Source organism: Elephantulus edwardii, unplaced genomic scaffold (assembly GCF_000299155.1).
Source record: "Elephantulus edwardii isolate Elephantulus edwardi_28Jun2011 unplaced genomic scaffold, EleEdw1.0 scaffold00004, whole genome shotgun sequence".
NCBI classification, from domain to species: Eukaryota; Metazoa; Chordata; class Mammalia; order Macroscelidea; family Macroscelididae; genus Elephantulus; species Elephantulus edwardii.
Genome location: NW_006399754.1, coordinates 2,202,062 through 2,222,427, shown reverse-complemented (window position 1 = coordinate 2,222,427; position 20,366 = coordinate 2,202,062). Strand labels below are relative to the sequence as shown.

Below are 20,366 nucleotides of genomic sequence, written 5' to 3'. Positions count from 1 at the left end.
ATCTTCTTCATAGCTCACTCAGTGGTCAGGGGAAATTTGATGATGGCACAGTGGTCTGACTTGTTTCTCCTGGGGGTACTCTTCTGGGGTATTTGGGCTGCCTTCAGAGTCTCAGCGTCTTAGACCCCTGGAAGGTGGGTAAGGTGCGGATCTTTTTTTTTTTTTAAATTGGCCTGTGGATGCCCTTTAGGACAGCTTTCTTGGCCTTTAATGCCTTTGCTTTGGCTTCAGTTTTGGGAGGGGCAGAGACTTCCTTCTTTGCTTTCTTGCATCATCTTCATAGAAAAAGCCCCTTTGGACTTTTATCCACATCCTACTAGTTATCCTTCTAATGTTACAATAGTGGTCTTACCCAGTGTTTGTCCTTATGAGACTCCATTCTCTCAACATAGTGCTCTCCAGTTTCTTTCAAGTTATGTAGTATTTTTTTTTTAAACTGTTGCTTTTGAGTGCTGAATAGTATTCCACTCTGTAAATGTACCACAATTTCTCAATTCACTCGTTTGTTGCTGGACATTTGGGCTGTTTCTATTTTCTTGCTATTGTGAATAACACTGCTATGAACAGAAGTGTACATAACTCCATTTGTGTCTCAGTTCTGTTTTTATCGGGGTATATTCCTTGCAGTAGAATGTCTGGGTCATGTGAAATTTCTATGTTCAGTTTTTTTAGGAGAAGCCAAAGTGCTTTCCGTTGTAGTTATACCATTTTACAATCCCAGTATCTTACAGTTTCAGTACTGCTACATCCTCTCCAACATTTATTATTTGTTGTCCTGTTGATCGTTGCCATACCTACTGGAGTGAGAATGGTATCTCATAGGGGTTTTGTTAATCCATCCATTTAGCCCCTCAGGAGGAATGGCTAGTGGTGAGCTTCTGGGGGAAAAAAAAGCTTTGAAAACCCTGTGGAGTGTAGTTCTGTTGTGACAGTTGAGGCTGCCATTAGTTGGTGCTGACATCATGGCAACTTCATTGGTTCATGACCAATGATCATCCTTTTGTGTGTTTACTTCTTTTGTGTGTGTGTGTCTTTTTCTACCCTCTTTTTATTTGATTATTAAATGTCGAAAATACCTTTTCTATGCTGTCTGTACATTAATTATTACAGCTTCCCCTTTTCTCCTCCAGTCCCTTGGAGAAGTACTCTGTTCTCCTGTTTGCCTGTTTTCATCTCCAGTCTCAGTGACAGTGCTCTTTTCCTGCAGTTGCTTCTGACTGCTGAGACTAGCGCTCATCACCTTTGCCTCATCTTTTTCTTTTTTTAAAAAAAATACTATTATTTACGAACTCTGGTAGCCTAGTGGCAATAAGCTGCTCTTCAATCCCCAAGGCATATGGGTTTGAGGCTACTAGCTGCTCCATGCGAGAAGGATGGGCAGTCTTTTCCTCGTTCAAGTAACTGCCTTTGAAAAACCGCCGGAGGATCAGCTATGGGTCGATTCCAATTCTATTGTACACAACAAAAACAACAATTATTATTTTATTCTAAGGCTATCAGATGGCATAAAAGCAAAACATTTGTCTGCTAACCTCAAGGTTTGTCATTCGAAACCAACAGCAGGTGTAGCAGTATGCTTCCATAAATATTTATAGCCTGGTAAATCCTATAAGGCAGTTCCTGCTCTGTCTTGGGTAGGGTTGATATAAGTTGGAGTCCGCTGTTACAGCAGCAGATTTGGTCCTGGGATATTTACTTCTAGCTAATGAAGGAAGAAAGTCAAGCTGCTTTGAAGGAAATAGCAAAAAATAAGACCCCAGGAATAGATGGTATACCAATTGAAGTATTTCAAGTAACAGATGTTGCCCTGGATGTGCTCACCAAGTTGTGCCAAGAAATCTGGAGAAAAACCACTTTGCCAGCTGACTGGAAGAGTTCTATGTTTGTTCCCATTCCAAAGAAGGGTGACCCAACTGAGTATGGAAACTACAGAACAATATCATTTATTTCATAAGCAAGCAAGATTCTGCTGAAGATTATCCAAAAACGACTGGAACAGCACATCAGCAGAGAACTGCCAGAAGTCCAGGCTGGGTTTAGAAGGAGTCGTGGTACTAGGGATATTGTAGCTGATGTTAGATGGATCTTAGCTAAAAGCAGGGAATACCAGAAGAATGTCTATCTGTGTTTCATTAATTATGCAAAGGCGTTTGACTGTGTGGATCATGACAAACTGTGGCTGACTCTGAGAAATCCCAGAACATTTAATCGTGCTAATGTGAAACCTATACTTGGACCAAGAGGCAGTTGTCAGAACAGAGCAGGGTAACACTGCATGGTTCAAAATTGGGAAGGGTGTACGCCAGGGATGTGTCCTGTTTCCATACCTTTTCAACCTGTATGCAGAGCAGATTATCCAGGAAGCTGGGCTCTATGAGGAAAATTGTGGCATCAGGATTAGTGGAAGATCTATCAACAATCTGCATTATGCAGATGACACAACCCTGCTTGCTGAAACTGAAGAGGATCTATCTCATGCACTTGCTGTGGAGGGTCAAGGACTGCAGCCTTCAGTATGGACTGAGGCTCAATGTTAAGAAGACAAAAGATTCTCACCACTGAACCAAGTGGTAGCATCAGGATGGATGGCGAAGAGATTGAGATTGTTCACAGCTTCAGTTTGCTCGGCTCCACAGTCAGCACTCTTGGTACCAGCAGCCAGGAAATAAAAAAACGTATTGCGATGGGGAAGTCTGCTGTTAGGGATTTCTCTAAAGTACTCAAGAGCAATGGTGTCTCTCTGGAGACTAAGGTGCGCCTGATACAGGCCATCACTTGTTATGCATTAGAGAGTTGGACAATGACTAGGGAGGACAGAAGGATAATTGATGCCTTTGAGCTGTGCTGCTGGAGAAGAGTATTGAATGTACCATGGGCTGCCAAGAAAACAAACAGATTCATCCTGGAGAGGGTTAAACCAAGCTACTCCTTAGAGGCAAGGATTCTGAGGCTTCATCTGACATACTTTGGGCATGTTGCCAGGAGGGACAGGTCCTTGGAGAGGGACATCATGCTTGGGAGGTTGGAGGGACGGCGCAAGAGGGGAAGACCCTTTATGAGATGGATTGATTCAGTGACTGGGGTAATTGGGATGGGGGTGTCAGAGGCAATGCGATTGGCACAGGATAGAACAGGGTTTAGGGCTGCTGTACATAGGGTCGCTATGAGTCGCAAACAACTCGACAGCACATAACAACAACAACAATACTTTATCTATGTCATTGTTCATCCAGCAAACAACTGGTAAGCATCTCATCTTGCAGATGACCTCTTTATAAGTGTGTCCTCTAACACCAAACAGGTGCTAATTCAACTTAACAACAACACAAAAACTTCTTCATGTTTGAGATTTGATCAGTTATGTATATTCTTAGAGTTGCTGGTTCATTTCAGGCATTTTAAAAACAATTTATCTTGGTTATTTATTATTTCTTTATCATTATGTTATTTGTAGGGCAATTTGAGATCTTTTTTTTTTTTTGCAATTTGAGATCTTATAGCCCAAGGACTCTAGAAGACTAGTCTTGAAATAGTTAAGATTTAATCTAGTCATCTTGAGATCTTATAGCCCAAGGACTCTAGAAGACTAGTCTTGAAATAGTTACGATTTAATCTAGTCATCTTTAATGTGATGTTTGTTGTTGTGTGCCACTGAATTGGGACCGACCCATAGCTGACTCTCCAGTGGGTTTTCAGAAGCAGTAAATCACACAGGAGGAGATTGCCCATCCTTCTCCCACAAAGCAGCTTGTGGATTTGAACTGCGTGCCTTAGGGATTACAGAGCCTCTTCTTCCCCCTAGGCCACCAGAACAGCACTTAGAGTGATGAATACTATCAGTGAAGATAACATGTGATGTAGAGACATCATTCACCATCTTCTACCTGTTTCCATTTTTCCTGATACTTTTCATCCTCATTCTTTCCTCTGTTTTGGGAAGCTGTGCCTGGTAGCAGATCTTGGTTTCCTTATCCACAGGGGGCTTCCCCTGTCTTTGAACACTTTTGCTAATGAACTAGAAGAATGTTTCCCTCTGTGTATAAGTTGGACAGAGTTCTGTCACACTTTGTCTCTTTTGTTTACTGGAATGCGTATGGAAATGTTCTTGTGGTATTTAACTGGGAAGTATGAAAAGCATGCTCTTGTGACATTTCAATGAAGTTTGATACTTATTTTGCAGTATTACACTGTTGAATCCTAGGAGGTTTGAATAAAAGATTATTTCCTTCATTTCAAATGCATTTGTAGCTATGCCTATTTTAAGAAGTAAACATATACTTTCACATTAAATTAAAATTTATGTAATATGAACATCTTTTTTATTTTAAGTCTGTGAGACTATACAAAGACGTTTCATTCCACTGTGTGGGTCTTAATGAATTTTGGATATCATTGAGAAGAGTGGGAATTTCACAGCACTTAACTGTGCTTGTGTGCAGTCAGGACGTGAGCCAGTAAGCAGTCATCTCAAAAGACCAGGGGGATTCTGCATGGTTTAACATCAGCAAAGTGTGAATTATGGTTGTATCTTCTCATCAGACCTATTCATAGTAATAACAATGTGCCATCAAGGCAGTCTTTTTATATATTGTAAAAATTAAAACTGACATTTAACTATCCTGCAAGCAATTAGCATTACCACCATACCTCTTCAGTTTGGATGCTGAACACATAATTAGAGATAATTAGAGAAGCTGGACTGTATGAAGAACGTGGCATCAGGATTGGAGGAAGACTCATCAACCTCCTGTGTTCTGCAGATGACTCAGCCTTGCTTTCTAAAAGTGAAGAGGATTTGAAGCACATACTGAAGTCGCCCTTCATCATGAATTACACCTCAGTATCAACAAGCAAAAATCCTCACAACTGGACCAATAAACAACCTCGTAATAGATGGGAAAAAGACTGAAGTTGTTAAGAATTTCCTTTTACTTGGATCCACAATCAATACCTAATGAAAGCTGGCAGTCAAATCCAGTCTTACCACATTGGGTGGATGTGTCAAGGGTCTCTGTAAGGTGCTAAAGAACAAAAACCCCTACAAAAACAAAAGAACAAGGATGTCAGTTTAAAGACTAAAGTGCACCTGATCCAAGTTAGGGTATTTCTATTTGCCTCATATGCATATGAAGGCTGGACAGTGAATAAGGAAGATGGAAGAATAAGAAATGCCTTTGAATTGCAGCCAAGAGTACTGAATATACCAGGAACTGCCAAAATACAAACAGCTCTATGCTGCAATAAGTGCAGCCAGAGGGCTTTTTAGAGCAACAGTGGCTAGATTTTCATCCTTTGGGCTTGTTGTCAGGAGAGACCAGACTCTGGAAAAAGATACCATGCTTATAAAGGTCAGAAAATAAGAGGAAGACCTTCTACAAGATGAGATGACACAGCGTGAGCATAGCAGAGATGGTGAGGCTGGTGCAGGACATGTAAGGTTTAGATCTGTTGTATACGGAGTGGTGTGGATTGAATTTGACTGAAAACAGCAGCACTGATTTTTAAGTGTTGTTGTTGTTGTTATGTGCCGTCGAGTCGTTTCCGACTCATAGCGACCTTATGCACAACAGCCCTAAACCCTGCTCTATCCTGCACCAACCACACTGCCTCTGACACACCCATCCCGATTACCCCAGTCACTGAATCGATCCATCTCATAGAGGGTCTTCCCCTCCTGCGCTGTCCCTCAAACCTCCCAAGGATGATGTCCCTCTCCAAGGACCCGTCCCTCCTGGCAACATGTCCAAAGTATGTCAGACGAAGCCCCAGAATCCTTGCCTCCAAGGAGTAGCTTGGTTTAATCCTCTCCAAGATGAATCTGTTTGTTTTCCTGGCAGTCCATGGTACATTCAGTACCCTTCTCCAGCACCACAGCTCAAAAGCATCCACTCTCCTTCTGTCCTCCCTAGTCATTGTCCAACTCTGATGCATAACAAGCGATTGCAAAGACCATGGCCTGTATCAGGCGCACCCTAGTCTCCAGAGAGACACTGTTGCTCCTGAGTACCTTTGAGAGGTCCCTAACAGCAGACTTTCCCATCGCGATACGCTTTTTGATTTCCTGACTGCTGGTGCCAAGAGTGTTGACTGTGGAGCCGAGCAAACTGAAGCTGTGAACACTCTCAATCTCTTCGTCATCCATCCTGACACTGCCAATTGGTCCAGTGGCGAGAATCTTTGTCTTCTTGACATTGAGCCTCAGTCCATACTGAAGGCTGCAGTCCTTGACCCTTCGCAGCAAGTGCATGAGGTCCTCCTCAGTTTCAGCAAGCAGGGTTGTGTCATCTGCATAACGCAGATTGTTAATAGATCTTCCACCAATCCTGATGCCACAATTCTCCTCATAGAGCCCAGCTTCTCAGATAATCTGCTCTGCATACATGTTGAAAAGGTATGGAGACAGGATGCATCCCTGGCGTACACCCGTCCCAATTTTGAGCCATGCAGTGTTACCTTGCTCTGTTCTGACTACTGCCTCTTGGTCCAAGTATAGGTTTCGCATTAGCACAATTAAATGTTCTGGGATTCCCATTCTCAGAGTCAGCCACAGTTTGTTATGATCCACACAGTCAAATGCCTTTGCCTAATCAATGAAACACAGATAGACATTCTTCTGGTATTCTCTGCTTTCAGCCAAGATACATCTAACATCAGCAACAATATCCCTAGTACTACGACCCCTTCTAAACCCAGCCTGGACTTCCGAAAGTTCTCTGCTGATGTGCTGTTCTAATTGTTTTTGGATAATCTTCAGTAGGATCTTGCTTGCATGTGAAATCAATGACACTGGTCTGTAGTTTCCACACTCAGTTGGGTCACCTTTCTTTGGAATAGGAACAAATATAGATCTCTTCCAGTCAGTTGGCCAAGTGGTTGTTCTCCAGATTTCTTGGCACAACTTGGTGATTTTTAAGTATATTCTAAAAATTAAAGTTGTCATATTCTACCCCCTCTCTTTATTTCTCTCCCTGAAGTAAAGTAAAAGCAGTGGATATGTGTACCTATTTTTTTATATTAAATTATTGCAACTTTTTAATATTCTGTTTTCTTATTTCTACCATAATGCATTTAACTACGCCCAATACTGGATAGAATGATTGTTTCTAGCTCTTATTATTATTGTGATGAAAAGACCCTGGGTGGCACCAACAGTTAACAATCTAGTTACAAACAATAAAGGTTGATAGTTTGAATCTCCTCAGAGACACCTTGGAACTGAAAACTCACAGCCAATACTCTGAAACATAGGATTTGTCGTAAGTCTAAATTAGACCTCACAGCACCTGGTTTTATTATGATAAAAGACTATTGTGCCTAAAACATTTTCCTGTTGTTTAGTGGATTGATATTAATCATATTTGACTCGATAGCATGTGACAACAACAGTTGCTTCCTATCTGACCAACAGGAGCTAGAATCTTTCTTCCACTGGACCTGCACTGGATTTGTGTCAGCTAAAACATGGAGAAAAAAATTCAAGTCTGTTACATTCACTACTCTTAGGTCCTTTTTTGATCTTTTATTTATCTCTGTGAGAAACAGACTACCAGTTAATCAAAGGGCTGTGTCTATTTTGTTGAATCTGTGTTTTAAAGTAAATTATCTAGTAGTCTATGTGTTTTAGAGTAAATTATCTAGTAAAGTTTTGTTCTTTTGTTGGTTTTTGTCTTTTTTTTTAGAAGCTGGTTCTATTTCTCTGTATGGGGGTGTGTGTGTGTGTGTGTGTGTGTGTGTGTGTGTGTGTGTGTGAGTGACATAAAGAGAAAAAAAAGCTGTAAGATAGAATTCACGTACCATACAGTTCACTCATTCAAGATGTAGAATTTATTAATTATTCATTTTTTTCACAGGGAAAGAAAGATGTGACTCAGATATTTAACAACATCCTGAGAAGACAGATAGGCACTCGGAGCCCTACAGTGGAATACATCAGTGCCCATCCTCATATCCTGTTTATGCTTCTACAAGGGTAGGTGCATGGCTGCATATGATAAGTGTGCACTTAGGGAATGGTTACGGTTTCTGTTTTGGAATCACTGTGAAGATGTAGCCATACTTGAGGTCAACCATCCAGATCTTTCTCCACATTTGCTTAGAAGGCAGCAAGATAAAATTCCTTCCATTAACTGGCATTCCTCCACCTTTCTGTCACATGCTTACTTATGCTTCCCACTGTACCATTTCCCTACCTACCTACTCATTTAAGTTTTCCTGCATGTATAAAACAGAATCTCCTCTTAAAACAAACACACCTCCTGCACACACACACACACACACACACACACACACACACATTTTCTAGTTTTGAGAACTTGAATGTAGATAGAGAAATTCTTTGATGGCTAGCATGTTCCAAAATAGCTCTTCTTCCATGGGAATCTAGTAAATATTTCTGGACAAATGTGAGACCGTCTTCACAACCAAACTGTCTTCAAGTGGAATCTCACCCAGAGTGACCCTCCATTGGTGTCCTAAAGTTGTAGCTCCTAACAAGAAGACACTGCCCATCATCCACTGAAGCAGGTGTTGGAGTCAAACTGCCAGAGATACTCGGCCTTTGGTTAGCAGCGCAGCATGCTACAGACTACACTGTTCCATCAGAGCTTCCGTTTTAAGAGAGCCAAAGAACTCAAGTCAGACTGAATTATGGTATCCCTGATTAGTAGGTTTTTTAATGAATACTTACTTACAAATGTTTCTTGGGCATTTTGAGGTTCCTCTAACAGAGAGATCACAAATCTGAGTGTAACAAGGCTTAGGGGTAACAGTCTGCACCTCCTTTCTGTCCTTCCTTACTTTTCCACTGTGCCTTCTCAGCCTAGCATATTGCTCCTTGTATCTTTCAGCATCCAGCCTGCTGCATTCCATACCTTTCCTTCTGTCCCCATTTCCCAGTTCCTCCCTTGTATGTTTGTAACGTTAAGTTTTATCAGAGTCATATATAACACAAAGGGTCCCAATGGTGCAAACAAGTAAGCATTCATCTGCACTGAGGTTGGGGGTTTGAACTCACCTGAGGCACTACAGGACAAAGACCTACTGATGTACCCCTGAAAAGATTACAGTCTAGAGAACCCTGTAGGCAGCTCTACTCTGTCACACTGAGTCGCTGTGACTCTAATTAGACTCAGTGGCACCTAACAACAACAACAATATTGACAGTACGGAACACCCCTTTAGTAAGCCCACGTAGCAACAAAAAGCAGCTCTCTGCCTCTTCTGTCCCATTGCTGCAAGGCCGCCCCTTTCTTTACTTGTTCATCTCGTGTATCAGGCTGCTTTGTCTACAGCCACAGGATCAGTGACACTTATGTAGGTAGATAGACATAAAAAGATGGGTGAGATGTATCAAAAGGAGATGGCTTACTCTGTAGTAGAAGCTGGGAGTTCTTCAGTAGTATAATTCAGAACATGAATTTTTTCTTCAGTTTTTTAAACTTGACGAATTCCTACTACGTTCTTCCATTTTGGCTTTCTAACTCCAGAGGGTTTTTTTGGTTTGTTTTTTTAATTTTATTTTATACTGGTTTACATACAGAATTGTTATACATTATTTTTCACACTGGACCGTTTCCCCTTTCCTTATCCAATCCTTCTCTTCCCCCATCAAATTTTGCAACCCTATATTCAAGCCCCTTCCTTGGGTCCTCAGACATGCTCTGCAAGGTTTTTGCACATTTAATTATAGTATTTTGCTTTGTCTTCTTAAGCTACTTTTTAAATCTTCTGTCCCATTTCGTTATCCTTTTTACCTCACATGCTAGAGCAAGTTGCAGAGTCTCTTCTGATATCCGTGTTGACATTTCTCTCTTTCTTGTCTTTTGAATGGCATTTTGCTTTCATCATGTATGATGACCTTCATGAAGGAGGGGGTGTGTGTGAAGGAATTAGGAAAGAACTAATGGGGACCGAAAAGATGGGGTAATAGTGGCCATAGATCAATGGTGATTAGTTTTATTAACTACAATGTACACGAGTGATAATTTGAAACACAGTGTGAATGTAGGAATGTGTGAAACACAATATACATGAATGATACACAATGTATATGAATTTTGTATATAAAATTTTAAAAAGTGCAGAGAAGAAGAAAAAAATAATTTCTTTCACGATGATGCCATGTCAGAGTAGAACTGTGCCCCGTAGTGAAAGGTCTTTAGAAGTAGGTTACCAGGCCATTCTTCCTAAGCACATCTGCGTGGGTGGAAATCTCAAACTTTTCAGTTAACAAGTAGTCAATTACATGAACCATTTGCACCAACCAGGGATGATGTAGTTACAACATTTAGAGCCCCAAATGGAATAACTTAACCACAAGGTAAGTTTGTTTCCTGTGTAATAATGTAAAGAAGATATTTGGGTCAGCAGGGAGCTGTGTCATATAGGCATTCAGGAACCAGGCCGTTAGGGATGTTGCCATTTTCAATACCTGGTTTCTGAGATCCTTTTGGTCATTGCCATTTTAGCCCATAGAGAAGAGAAAGTACTATTGAGTCAGCCAGCCTGACTCACATTACCCCCACACTAACATTCCGTTTGAGAGCTGCCATTTTTATGGCCCATACGTCTTTAAGTTTATGGGAAATGTTTAGTTATATGCCAAGAAGGAGAGAGTTGGTCTCGGTGGACAGCTAACGTTCTCTGTCATGTTGTTTCTTTGTAAGCCTGACCTCTTCCCATCTCTCTTATTTTCTAGCATTCATAGTAGAGTTGAGTCTCCAGTACCAATTTCTATCTCTTTTACTCTTGTTTCTTTGTATTTTTATTTTACTTGTTGGAGAATAGTATTAATTTTGTATACCTATAAAGGTAAACTCTGATGAATTTTAACTTTATGTACCTCATTTATAAATTGTAAAAAAAAACCTCACTGTCATCGAGTTGGAACTAATCCTCCGGTAGGTTTCCAAGGCTGTAAATGACACGATAAGTTGCCCGTCGTTCTCGCCTGGAGCCACTGGTAGATCCTGACAGGGAGATAACACCTTTGGGAGGGCGGCACAAATCTCTACAGACCATACTGCCAGAGTTCACTTTATAAATTATAAGACCTCTTTTTTTTCATTCTCTGGTTATTTCCTTTTCTAGTCTCTGTCTCTTCATGGATCTTCATTCTTGGGCAAATTGCTGTACTTTTCTAAGCCTCAGTTTTCTTATCTGTAAAAGAAGACTAAAACTTATAATAATACCTGTTGTTGTTACTGTTATGTGCCATCAAGTCCCCTGCAACTCATAGATCCTCTATGTACAACAGCCCTAAACCCTCTATCCTGTGCCAATCTTATTGTCTCTGACACACCTACCCCCACTACCCCAGTCACAGAATCAATCCATATCTCATCGAGGCTCTCCCTCTCTTGCATTGTCCCTCCACCCTCCCAAGCATGACATCCTTCTCCAAGGACTGGTCCCTCCTTGCAACATGTCCAAAGTATGTCAAACAGAGCTTCAGAATCCTTGTCTCCAAGGACCAGCCTGATTTCATTCTCTCCAGGACAAATTTGTTCGTTTTCTTAACAGTCCATGGTATATTCAGTATTCTCCTCCAACACCACAGCTCAAAGGAATCAATTCTCCTTCTGTCATCCCTAGTCATTGTCCAGCTCTCTGATGCATAGCAAGTTATTACAAAGACCTTAGTCTCCAGACTGACATCGTTGCTCTTTAGTACTTTGGAGAGGTCTCTGACAGCAGACTTTCCCAGCATGATACATCTTTTAACTTCCTGGCTGCTAGTGCCAAGAGTGTTGATTGTGGAGCCAAGCAAAGTAAAGCTGTTTATAATCTCAATCTCTTCACTGTCCATCACGATGCTGCCATTCGGGGCCCAGTTATGACAATCATTGTGTTCTTGATATTGAGCTTCAATCCATATTGAAGGCTGCAGTCCTTGACCTTCTGCAGCAGACACTTCAGGTCTTCCTCAGTTTCAACAAGCAGGGTTGTATCATCTGTATAACTAAGATTGTTAATGAGTTTTCCTCCAATCCTGATGCCACATTTCTCTGCATAGAGAGAAATACAGCCTCCCAGATAATGTGTTCTACATATAGATTGAAAAGATATAATAGTACCTGCACACTAAAATAATGTTTTATTCTGTATTAACCAAGCACTGTCATATTAACCTATGTATTCAATCAGGGTCTGCTACTTCTTTCAAGATACTGAGTAAATTCCTTGAGTCTCTAACTCTTAACTTTCTTAAGCCTCTATTTCCTAATTGAAAAGAGAGATGATAATAATAATGCTTAGCTTAGTAGACTGTCTTGTGTCTTCATTGAGATAAAGCATATGGTGTAGAGTAACTGTTGAGACAAGAAATTATTATTTCTGTTGTTCTTAAGAGAAGCCCTCCAGGGTCGTGTGCTACTCATTGAGCTGCTAGCTGATAAGTCAGTGGCTCAATCCACTAGATGTTCTACATGAGAAAAATGGGTAATCTCTTGTGAAGATTTATATCCTTAGAAACCTGAGGGAGAGTGTGTAAGTTGGAGTTGATTGGATGACATTAGGTTTGCTTTAGTTTTCTTGTTCTTAAGAGCTAGACCTCAAAGGAAATATAAGCACAATTTTAACCAAAATTTAGGGACATGTAGAAGTGCCGTAACAGAAACATAAGAAAATTTATTTCCAGCTCAAGTGAAGCTGTAAAAATGTGTGACTTTGGGTTGCATAGCTGAGCATTGGTGGATAAAGCCAGAATGATAAATTTGTACTCAATTTTGTAAACTCTAAAATGTTTGGCATTATCCTGTTGAAAATGGTAAGCTATTGGAGTTTTGATAGAGAACAGATAACAGGTTGTTGTTATTAGGAAATGAAGAGAAATTAACAGCCTCAAACTCATTGCCTTCTAGATGGAACAATTCCTGGCTGACGCTTCATTGGGTTTTTAGGCTGTAAATCGAATAAAAAGGGGACAGCTCATGTTTCTCTCATAGAGACACTGTGAATTCCATGAGAGAATTGTGACTTAGTTAATTCATTATAGTCTCTAGGTGATACAGATGGCTGATATGCTTGGTTTAGATTGGAGGGTTGAGTCCATCCAATAAGAGGTTCCTTGGATGAAAGGCAATCTGTTCTGAAAAGTCAATCCCTAAAACCCTACAAGATCAGCATTCTTCTCTGGCATCTTGATGATTGGATCACCATGATTTAGAATTGACTCAGTGGTAACTGGTTTTAATGAATTACTAGTACTTAAAATTGTATTATTTTTGTGTGTTATCAAGTTGGAACTGACTCAGAGCAGACTCTCCAGTGGGTTTTCAGAGGCAGAAAATCACAGAAGAGAAGGTTGCCCATCTTTCATCCTTAGAGCAGCTGGTTGCTTTGAAGCTCATGCCTTTGGGTTGGCAGCACAACTCCTTACAACTAAGCCACCAGAGCTCTCCTCCTTAAAGTTTAGCTTGTAAATAAATAGTCCCTTGAGAATGTGGAAACATATTGTCTTAAAACTGCTCTATCCGTCATGTCTGCTGATGGGGAAGAGTAGTGATGTGGGTGATCTAAAAACAGCACCTGCCACTGGTGGGTTATTGTGCAAACATGCAAGCTCATCCCTGGTGGGAAACATTCACTGAGAGGCTCTCCTGTGGCTGCTGTCACTGAACATAACGGCTGTGTATGTATTTGGTGTGAAGAAAACGCCAGACTCTAGGACTGCAAATACAGGGATTTGTTGTGTTCTTTCCGAGAACTTAAATGTCAGTCATCTAGCAAGTACCTGCAATACATGTATCGTATGGAGAAATGGAGTTCTTATCAAGTGTTTTATAAATGCATGAAAATTAATACTGTAAAACTGAGATTAATGATGGAAAAAAAGATAGCCTGAGAGTGCTGAGTGTCCCCTGGACTGTCAAAAGAACAGACAGCTGTATCTTGGGAAAAGTGGAGCCAGAGTGCTCCTTGGAGGCAAAGAGGGTGAAACTTCATCTCTCATGCTTTGAATGAGTAGCTAGACAAGGTTATCCCTTGGAAAAGAACATCATGCTTGGAAAGATGAAGCATCCACAAAGGAGGGGGAAGACCCTTAACAGCATAGATTGACACGACGTCTTCAGCAGTGGGTTGCAATGTGTCAGAGATGATGAAGATGGCACAGGATAGGCAGGGTTCAAGTTGACTGTAAGTCCACGATGAGTCATATTCAGTGCCACCTAGAAACAACAACAGTAAGTTACAAAGCATGATTATAGGGAAACTTTATTACTTGTATATAAAAAGTAAACACTACTACTTTTATATATGGTTTGTTGTTGTTGTTGTTGTTATGTGCCGTCGAGTCGCCTGCGACTCATAGCGACCCTATGTACAACAACCCTAAACTCCGCTCTGTCCTGTGCCAATCGCACTGTCTCTGACACTCTCATCCCAATTATCCCAGTCACGGAATCAATCCACCTCATAGAGGGCCTTCCTCTCCTGCGTCATCCCTCCACCCTCCCAAGCATGATGTCCCTCTCCAAGGACCGGTCTCTCCTCGCAACATGTCCAAAGTATGTTAGACGGAGCCTCAGAATCCTTGCCTCCAAGGAGCCACCCGGTTTAACCCTTTCCAGGACAAATCTGTTTGTTTTCCTAGCAGTCCATGGTATTCTCAATACTCTTCTCCAGCACCACTGCTCAAAGGAATCAATGCTCCTTCTATCCTCCCTGGTCATTGTCCAACTCTCTGATGCATAACAAGTGATTGCAAAGACCATGGCCTGTATCAGACGCACCTTAGTCTCCAGAGAGACACCATTGCTCTTCAGTCCTTTGGAGAGGTCCCTAACAGCAGACTTTCCCATGGCAATGCACCTTTTAATTTCCTGGCTGCTGGTGCCAAGACTGTTGACTATGGAGCCAAGCAAACTAAAGCTATGTACAATCTCAATCTCTTCATCATCCATCCTGATGCTGCCAATTGGTCCAGTGGTGAGAATCTTTGTCTTCTTGACATTGAGCCTCAATCCATATTGTAGGCTGCAGTCCTTGACCCTCTGCAGCAGGTGCTTCAGGTCCTCTTCAGTTTCAGCAAGCAGAGTTGTGTCATCCGCATAACGCAGATTGTTGATAAATCGTCCATCAGTCTTGACCCCACATTTCTCCTCATAGAGTCCAGCCTCCCGGATAATCTGTTCTGCATATAGGTTGAAAAGGTATGGAGATAGGATGCATCCCAGGCGTACGCCCTTCCCAATTTTGAACCATGCGGTGTTCCCTTGCTTTGTTCTGACAACTGCCTCCTGGTCCAAGTATAAGTTTCGCATTAGAACGATCAAGTGTTTTGGGATTCCCATTCTTCTCAGAGTCAACCATAGCTTGTTATGATCTACACAGTCAAATGCCTTTGCATAGTCAATGAAACACAGACATTCCTCTGGTATTCCCTGCTTTCAGCCAAGATCCATCTAACATCAGCTACAATATCTCTAGTACCATGACCCCTTCTAAACCCAGCCTGGACTTCTGGTAGCTCTCTGTTGATGTGCTGTTTCAGTCGTTTTTGGATAATCTTCAGTAAAATCTTGCTTGCATGTGAAATCAGTGAGATTGTTCTGTAATTTCCACCTTCTGTTGGGTCACCTTTCTTTGGGATAGGAACAAATATCGATCTCTTCCAGTCAGTTGGCCAAGTATGATAGAATGTATTATATGCATTTATCATAATTTCTGCTTTGTGAAATATATTTTTAAATGAACATAATTGACTAATTACTTTAAAATTAAGTTGATGAAGAATTACTGTTTATATCAAAGAAAATAAATTTGTTTTCTCTATAGAAAGAGACCAAATCAAACAATGAATTCTAATTGTTATTTATTAAGTAATTTAATTTCTGCTTTCAAGTCAGTTCTGACTCATTCTTCATTGAGGCTGTAAATCTTTACTGGAGGAGGCTGGCTATCTTTCCCAGAGAGGCTGGTGGATTCGAACTGCCCACCTTTCAGTTAGCAGCCTCAACACATGACACACCGTGCCACCAAAGATCCTAATAGGTCTATAAAATACCTACCTTTTTGTTTGTGATGTTGGCAAAATTGATTACAGTGTAAGTGTCTCATGCTTGTCCCTTTTCTTCTGCTCTTTGAGTAGAGGAATATTGGACCACAGAGAGGTGAGAAAGGACTGGTTATAGGAATCCAGCCAGAGAAATTACAATTAGCTAGAGGTTTCCTCCAATGGTCTGTCAAAGACTTGCAGAAGAGGCAAAATATGCAAAAGAGAAAAACTACTCCAAGAAAAGTTTCTGGAGGATTCATGACTTCAGAAAAGCTGAAAAGTCTCTGAAGTGATGAAGATTAGAAATTTATATTTTTGAGAGACATATATGAAAATTTGTATCTCTTTTAATAACTTTTTATATTGCTACATTGTGCCTCATTGTTTGTAACTCTTGAAAAGAAAGTGAGGCCTTCGCTGTTTGTTTTTAAAAATGTAATTTTACATGTAAACTTTATTGATTATGAATAATCAGCATTTTATATTGTAGTCTTTATAATTTGGAAATGTTTATGTCTAATTTGATGGTGCATTTTCTGATTAATTCTAATGACTATTGCTATCAAGTAAATTAGTAACTTCTAAACAAACCATTAAATTGATGTCAGTAGAAAACTTTCCTTAAATGTAAGGCATGAACTCTTATTTTTAAACTTGAACTGCCTGGGCTTACCAGTAGTCACATTTTAATGGATAATTTTTAATAGACAATTTTTCCAGAAGTTACATTTATTCCTGTATTTGAGGAAAAAATAGCTTTTGTTTTTATAATATTTTGTGGTGGAAAAGATTTTTAATTATTTAAAAAGAAGCCATTTTATTAATATACAGATTTTTATTCTCAGGAAGATTCCTTTTTCATGTAATTACACTATACAATGGAAAATTAAAGTTCTTTTCTTTTTTTTCGTGGTAAAGACTGCTTTATTGGTAACTGTTGGTGCAAGTCAATAAATAGTGATCCCCAAAGAAGAGCTCTTTTGATCAGATTACTGGTCCACAGGGCACAGAATTAAACTGAAGCCAGAGCTGGAATGATAATTTGAAGTCAATCCTGCCTCTTGGGAAACGAAGCCACAGCCATCTGATATATGGCATATGCTCTTCCACCAACTGTAAGAAACATGGTGGCTCTATACAGGAGGGCATCAGCTATCACACCCTTTAGATACACTGGAATTCCATCATCCTCCTGAAACAGCTTTTGTTTTTCTCGAACTTTATTTTCAAACTGTCTGCGTGAAGCAGTATTTATGGTCCTCTGGGTAATTTGACGAAGAGCCAGCAGATTCCGCAGCATCTTGGCTGTATTTTTTGCCCACCAACAGCCTAACGTTTTCTTTTAAGCATAAAACCCTCAAATCTGTTTCATTAAGAGAGTTTTGTAAGGAGTTTCTATCTCTTCTGAAATATTTGTATTTTGCTTGTTGTTGTTATGTGCCATCAAGTCGTTTGTGACTCATAGCAACCCTATGTACAAGAGCCCTAAATGCTGTTCTATCCTATGCCAAACTCGCTGTCTCAAACACATTCATTCCCACCACTCCACTCACAGAATTGATCCATCTCATCGAGGGTCTTCCTCTCCTGTGCCACCCCTCCACTCTCTCAAACATGATGTCCCACTCCAAGGACAAGTCCCTCCTTGCAACATGCCCAGAGTATGTCAGACGAAGCTTCAGAATCCTTGACTCCAGGGAACAGTCTGGCTTCACCCTCTCCAGGACAAACCTGTTTGTTCTCCTAGCAGTCCATGGTATATTCAACATTCTTCTCCAGCACCACAACTCAAAGGCATCAATTCTCTTTCTTTCATCGCTATTCACTGTCCAACTCTCCGATACATAGAATGTAATTGCAAAGACTGTAGCCTGGATCAGACGCACCTTAGTCTCCAGCCTGACGTTGTTGCACTTCAGTACTCTTGAGAGGTCCCTCACAGCTTACTTTTCCAATGCAGTTTGTCTCCTGATTTCCTGGCTGCTGTTACCAAGAGCACTGACTGTGGAACCAAGTAAACGAAAACTGTTAACTTTCTCAATCTCTTCACCATCCATATGGATGCTGCCAATTGGCCCAGTGGTGAGAATCTTTGTTTTCTTGATATTGAGCTTCAATCCATATTGAAGACTGCAGTCCTTGACCATCTGCAGCAAGTGCTTCAGGTCCTTCTCAGTTTCAGCAAGCAGGGTTGTGTCATCTGCATAACGCAGGTTGTTGATGACTCTTCCACCAGTCCTGATGCCACATTCCTCATCGTACAGTCCATCGTCTCGGATGATCTGTTCTGCATACAGATTGAAAAGGTATGGAGACAAAATCCCTGACGGACACCTTTCTTGATTTTGAACCATCCAGTGTCTCCCTGCTCTGTTCTGACGACTGCCTCTTGGTCCAAGTATAGGTTTCGCATTAGCACAACCAAATGTTCTGGGATTCCCATTCTTCTCAGAGTCAGCCATAGCTTGTTGTGATCCACACAGTCAAAAGTCTTTGCATAGTCAGTGAAGCACAGGTAGACATTCTGGTATTCAACAGAGAGCTGCCAGATGTGCAGGCTGGATTTAGAAGAGGTCGTGGTACTAGGGATATTATAGCTAATGTAAGATGGATCTTGGCAGATAGCAGAGAATAGCAGAAGAATGTCTAGCTGTGCTTCATTGACTATGCAAAGGCTTTTGACTGTGTATTTAGCTTATAAAGCTAAAATTGTCAATTAGCTTATTTATTAAAGACCAACAACAATAATAATAGCAGTAATAGTAGAAGCTAATACAGGCCCTGCTTTAATCACTTGATATATTTTGATAGTGGTCATTATAATTTTTTAATATCTGAGGACATTGAGGCACAGAAATATTACTTAAGTAATCCAACTTCATGGCTAGTACTGTTTAAATTCATAACTACACTGCACAATATCCCAGCCCTCAAGCAGCTGTAGACAATTATGAAAAGAGTAGTACTCAATTTAGGTCATTGTTCTTTCCATGCTAGTGTATTCTATGTATGCTTAGATGAAGGAGCTGTGGTCTTTGCCTGAGAAATGAAAAAGGGAGCAGATCTTGAAATAGGAAATTGTCAAATAAGTGAAACAAGATGAAAGGATTGAATCCCTTCTTTGTAGAGCCATCAATATACATGATGTATCTGGAGAATGACGGGAAATCTGACTGAAGCCCAAGATGTGTAGAAGTAAATGATAGGAGAAGAAAACGGAAAAGACTGGTATTAGAAGCTTCCCATGTCCTGCCAAGGAGTTTGAATGTCATTCTACAAGTGGTGAGGAGCCACCTACGAAATAGATGTGATGTGTTGGGGTGATAGTGTTGAAACGGCACAGAGGGTGGTGAGCATTGATTCCAGCTTTGAAGAATCCGAGAAAGAGATAATTGGGGCCAGAACTTCAGTGCTGTTATTGAAAGTGGAGACAGCAGATATTTTTTGACATTTCAGTGTTATTTGAGTGTAGCACATTTTTATTATTATAAAATTAAAACCATTTAGAACTGTATGACATAAAAACTCTGGTGGCCTAAGGGCAAGAAGCTGCACTGCAATCCCAAGAGGTGAACAGATGCTCTGCTGGAGAAGGAGGGACAATCTCCTCCTGTACCAGTCAGATCTGATTTGACGATACACACACTAAAAATAATAATTTTTTTAAAATTTCATTTTATTAATTTTAATGAACATTTACAGAGATTTTGTATTTCCATTCATTCATTGTAAAAATAATAAAAAAATTTTTAATAAAAAAGGAGCTCAGTTTGCATTTACTTGCTAACCGAAAGGTCAGCTATTCAAATTCACCAGCAACTGTGGGAGAAAGATGGGCAGGCTTCTTCCATAAAGACTTAACAACTTCAGAAACCCGATGCAGTGTTGTCAAACATTGAAACCAGTTCACTGGCAGGAGGTTGGGTTTGGTTTTGTTTGGTTTGATTTTTTTTTTAAAATTTTTATTATTTTGTGTGTGTGTACCATCAAATCAGATTTGACAATCAGAGGTGATTGTCCCTCCTTCTCCAGCAGACCATCTGGTGGATTCAAACTGCGTACCTCTCGTATTGCAGTGCAACTTCTTGCCACTAGGCTACCATTGGTTTGGTTTGATTTTTATAACATAGAAAATTAAGTGCAGCTCATAATATCTCCCAGAGAAACCATTAGTAATTTGGTGACTGCTTGTCTGGTTTTTATTAGTCTTTAATAATGATTCCTTTTGCTTTTTAACCCAACCTGACCTTTACTTCTCCCCATGTTTTGTAGCTTCCATTTATTTAGATTTTTTTTTTTTAGCTAGGGTAAGGCGTCACTGGGCAAGGTCACCTTGGATAACAGCAAAGGAGTCATCTTCCAGGTCAGA

The 20,366-nt window shown here is 40.4% G+C and overlaps 1 protein-coding gene across 1 annotated transcript in view; it reads left to right on the top strand.

Annotated features, from left to right (window-relative positions):
* Nucleotides 1–20,366, top strand: part of CAB39L (calcium binding protein 39-like) — an 86,091-nt gene that overhangs the window by 16,197 nt on the left and 49,528 nt on the right. The window contains exon 2 of the mRNA XM_006879597.1: nucleotides 7,802–7,969. Coding sequence (XP_006879659.1) covers nucleotides 7,802–7,969 — 168 coding nt within the window. The remainder of the gene's footprint in view (nucleotides 1–7,801; nucleotides 7,970–20,366) is intronic.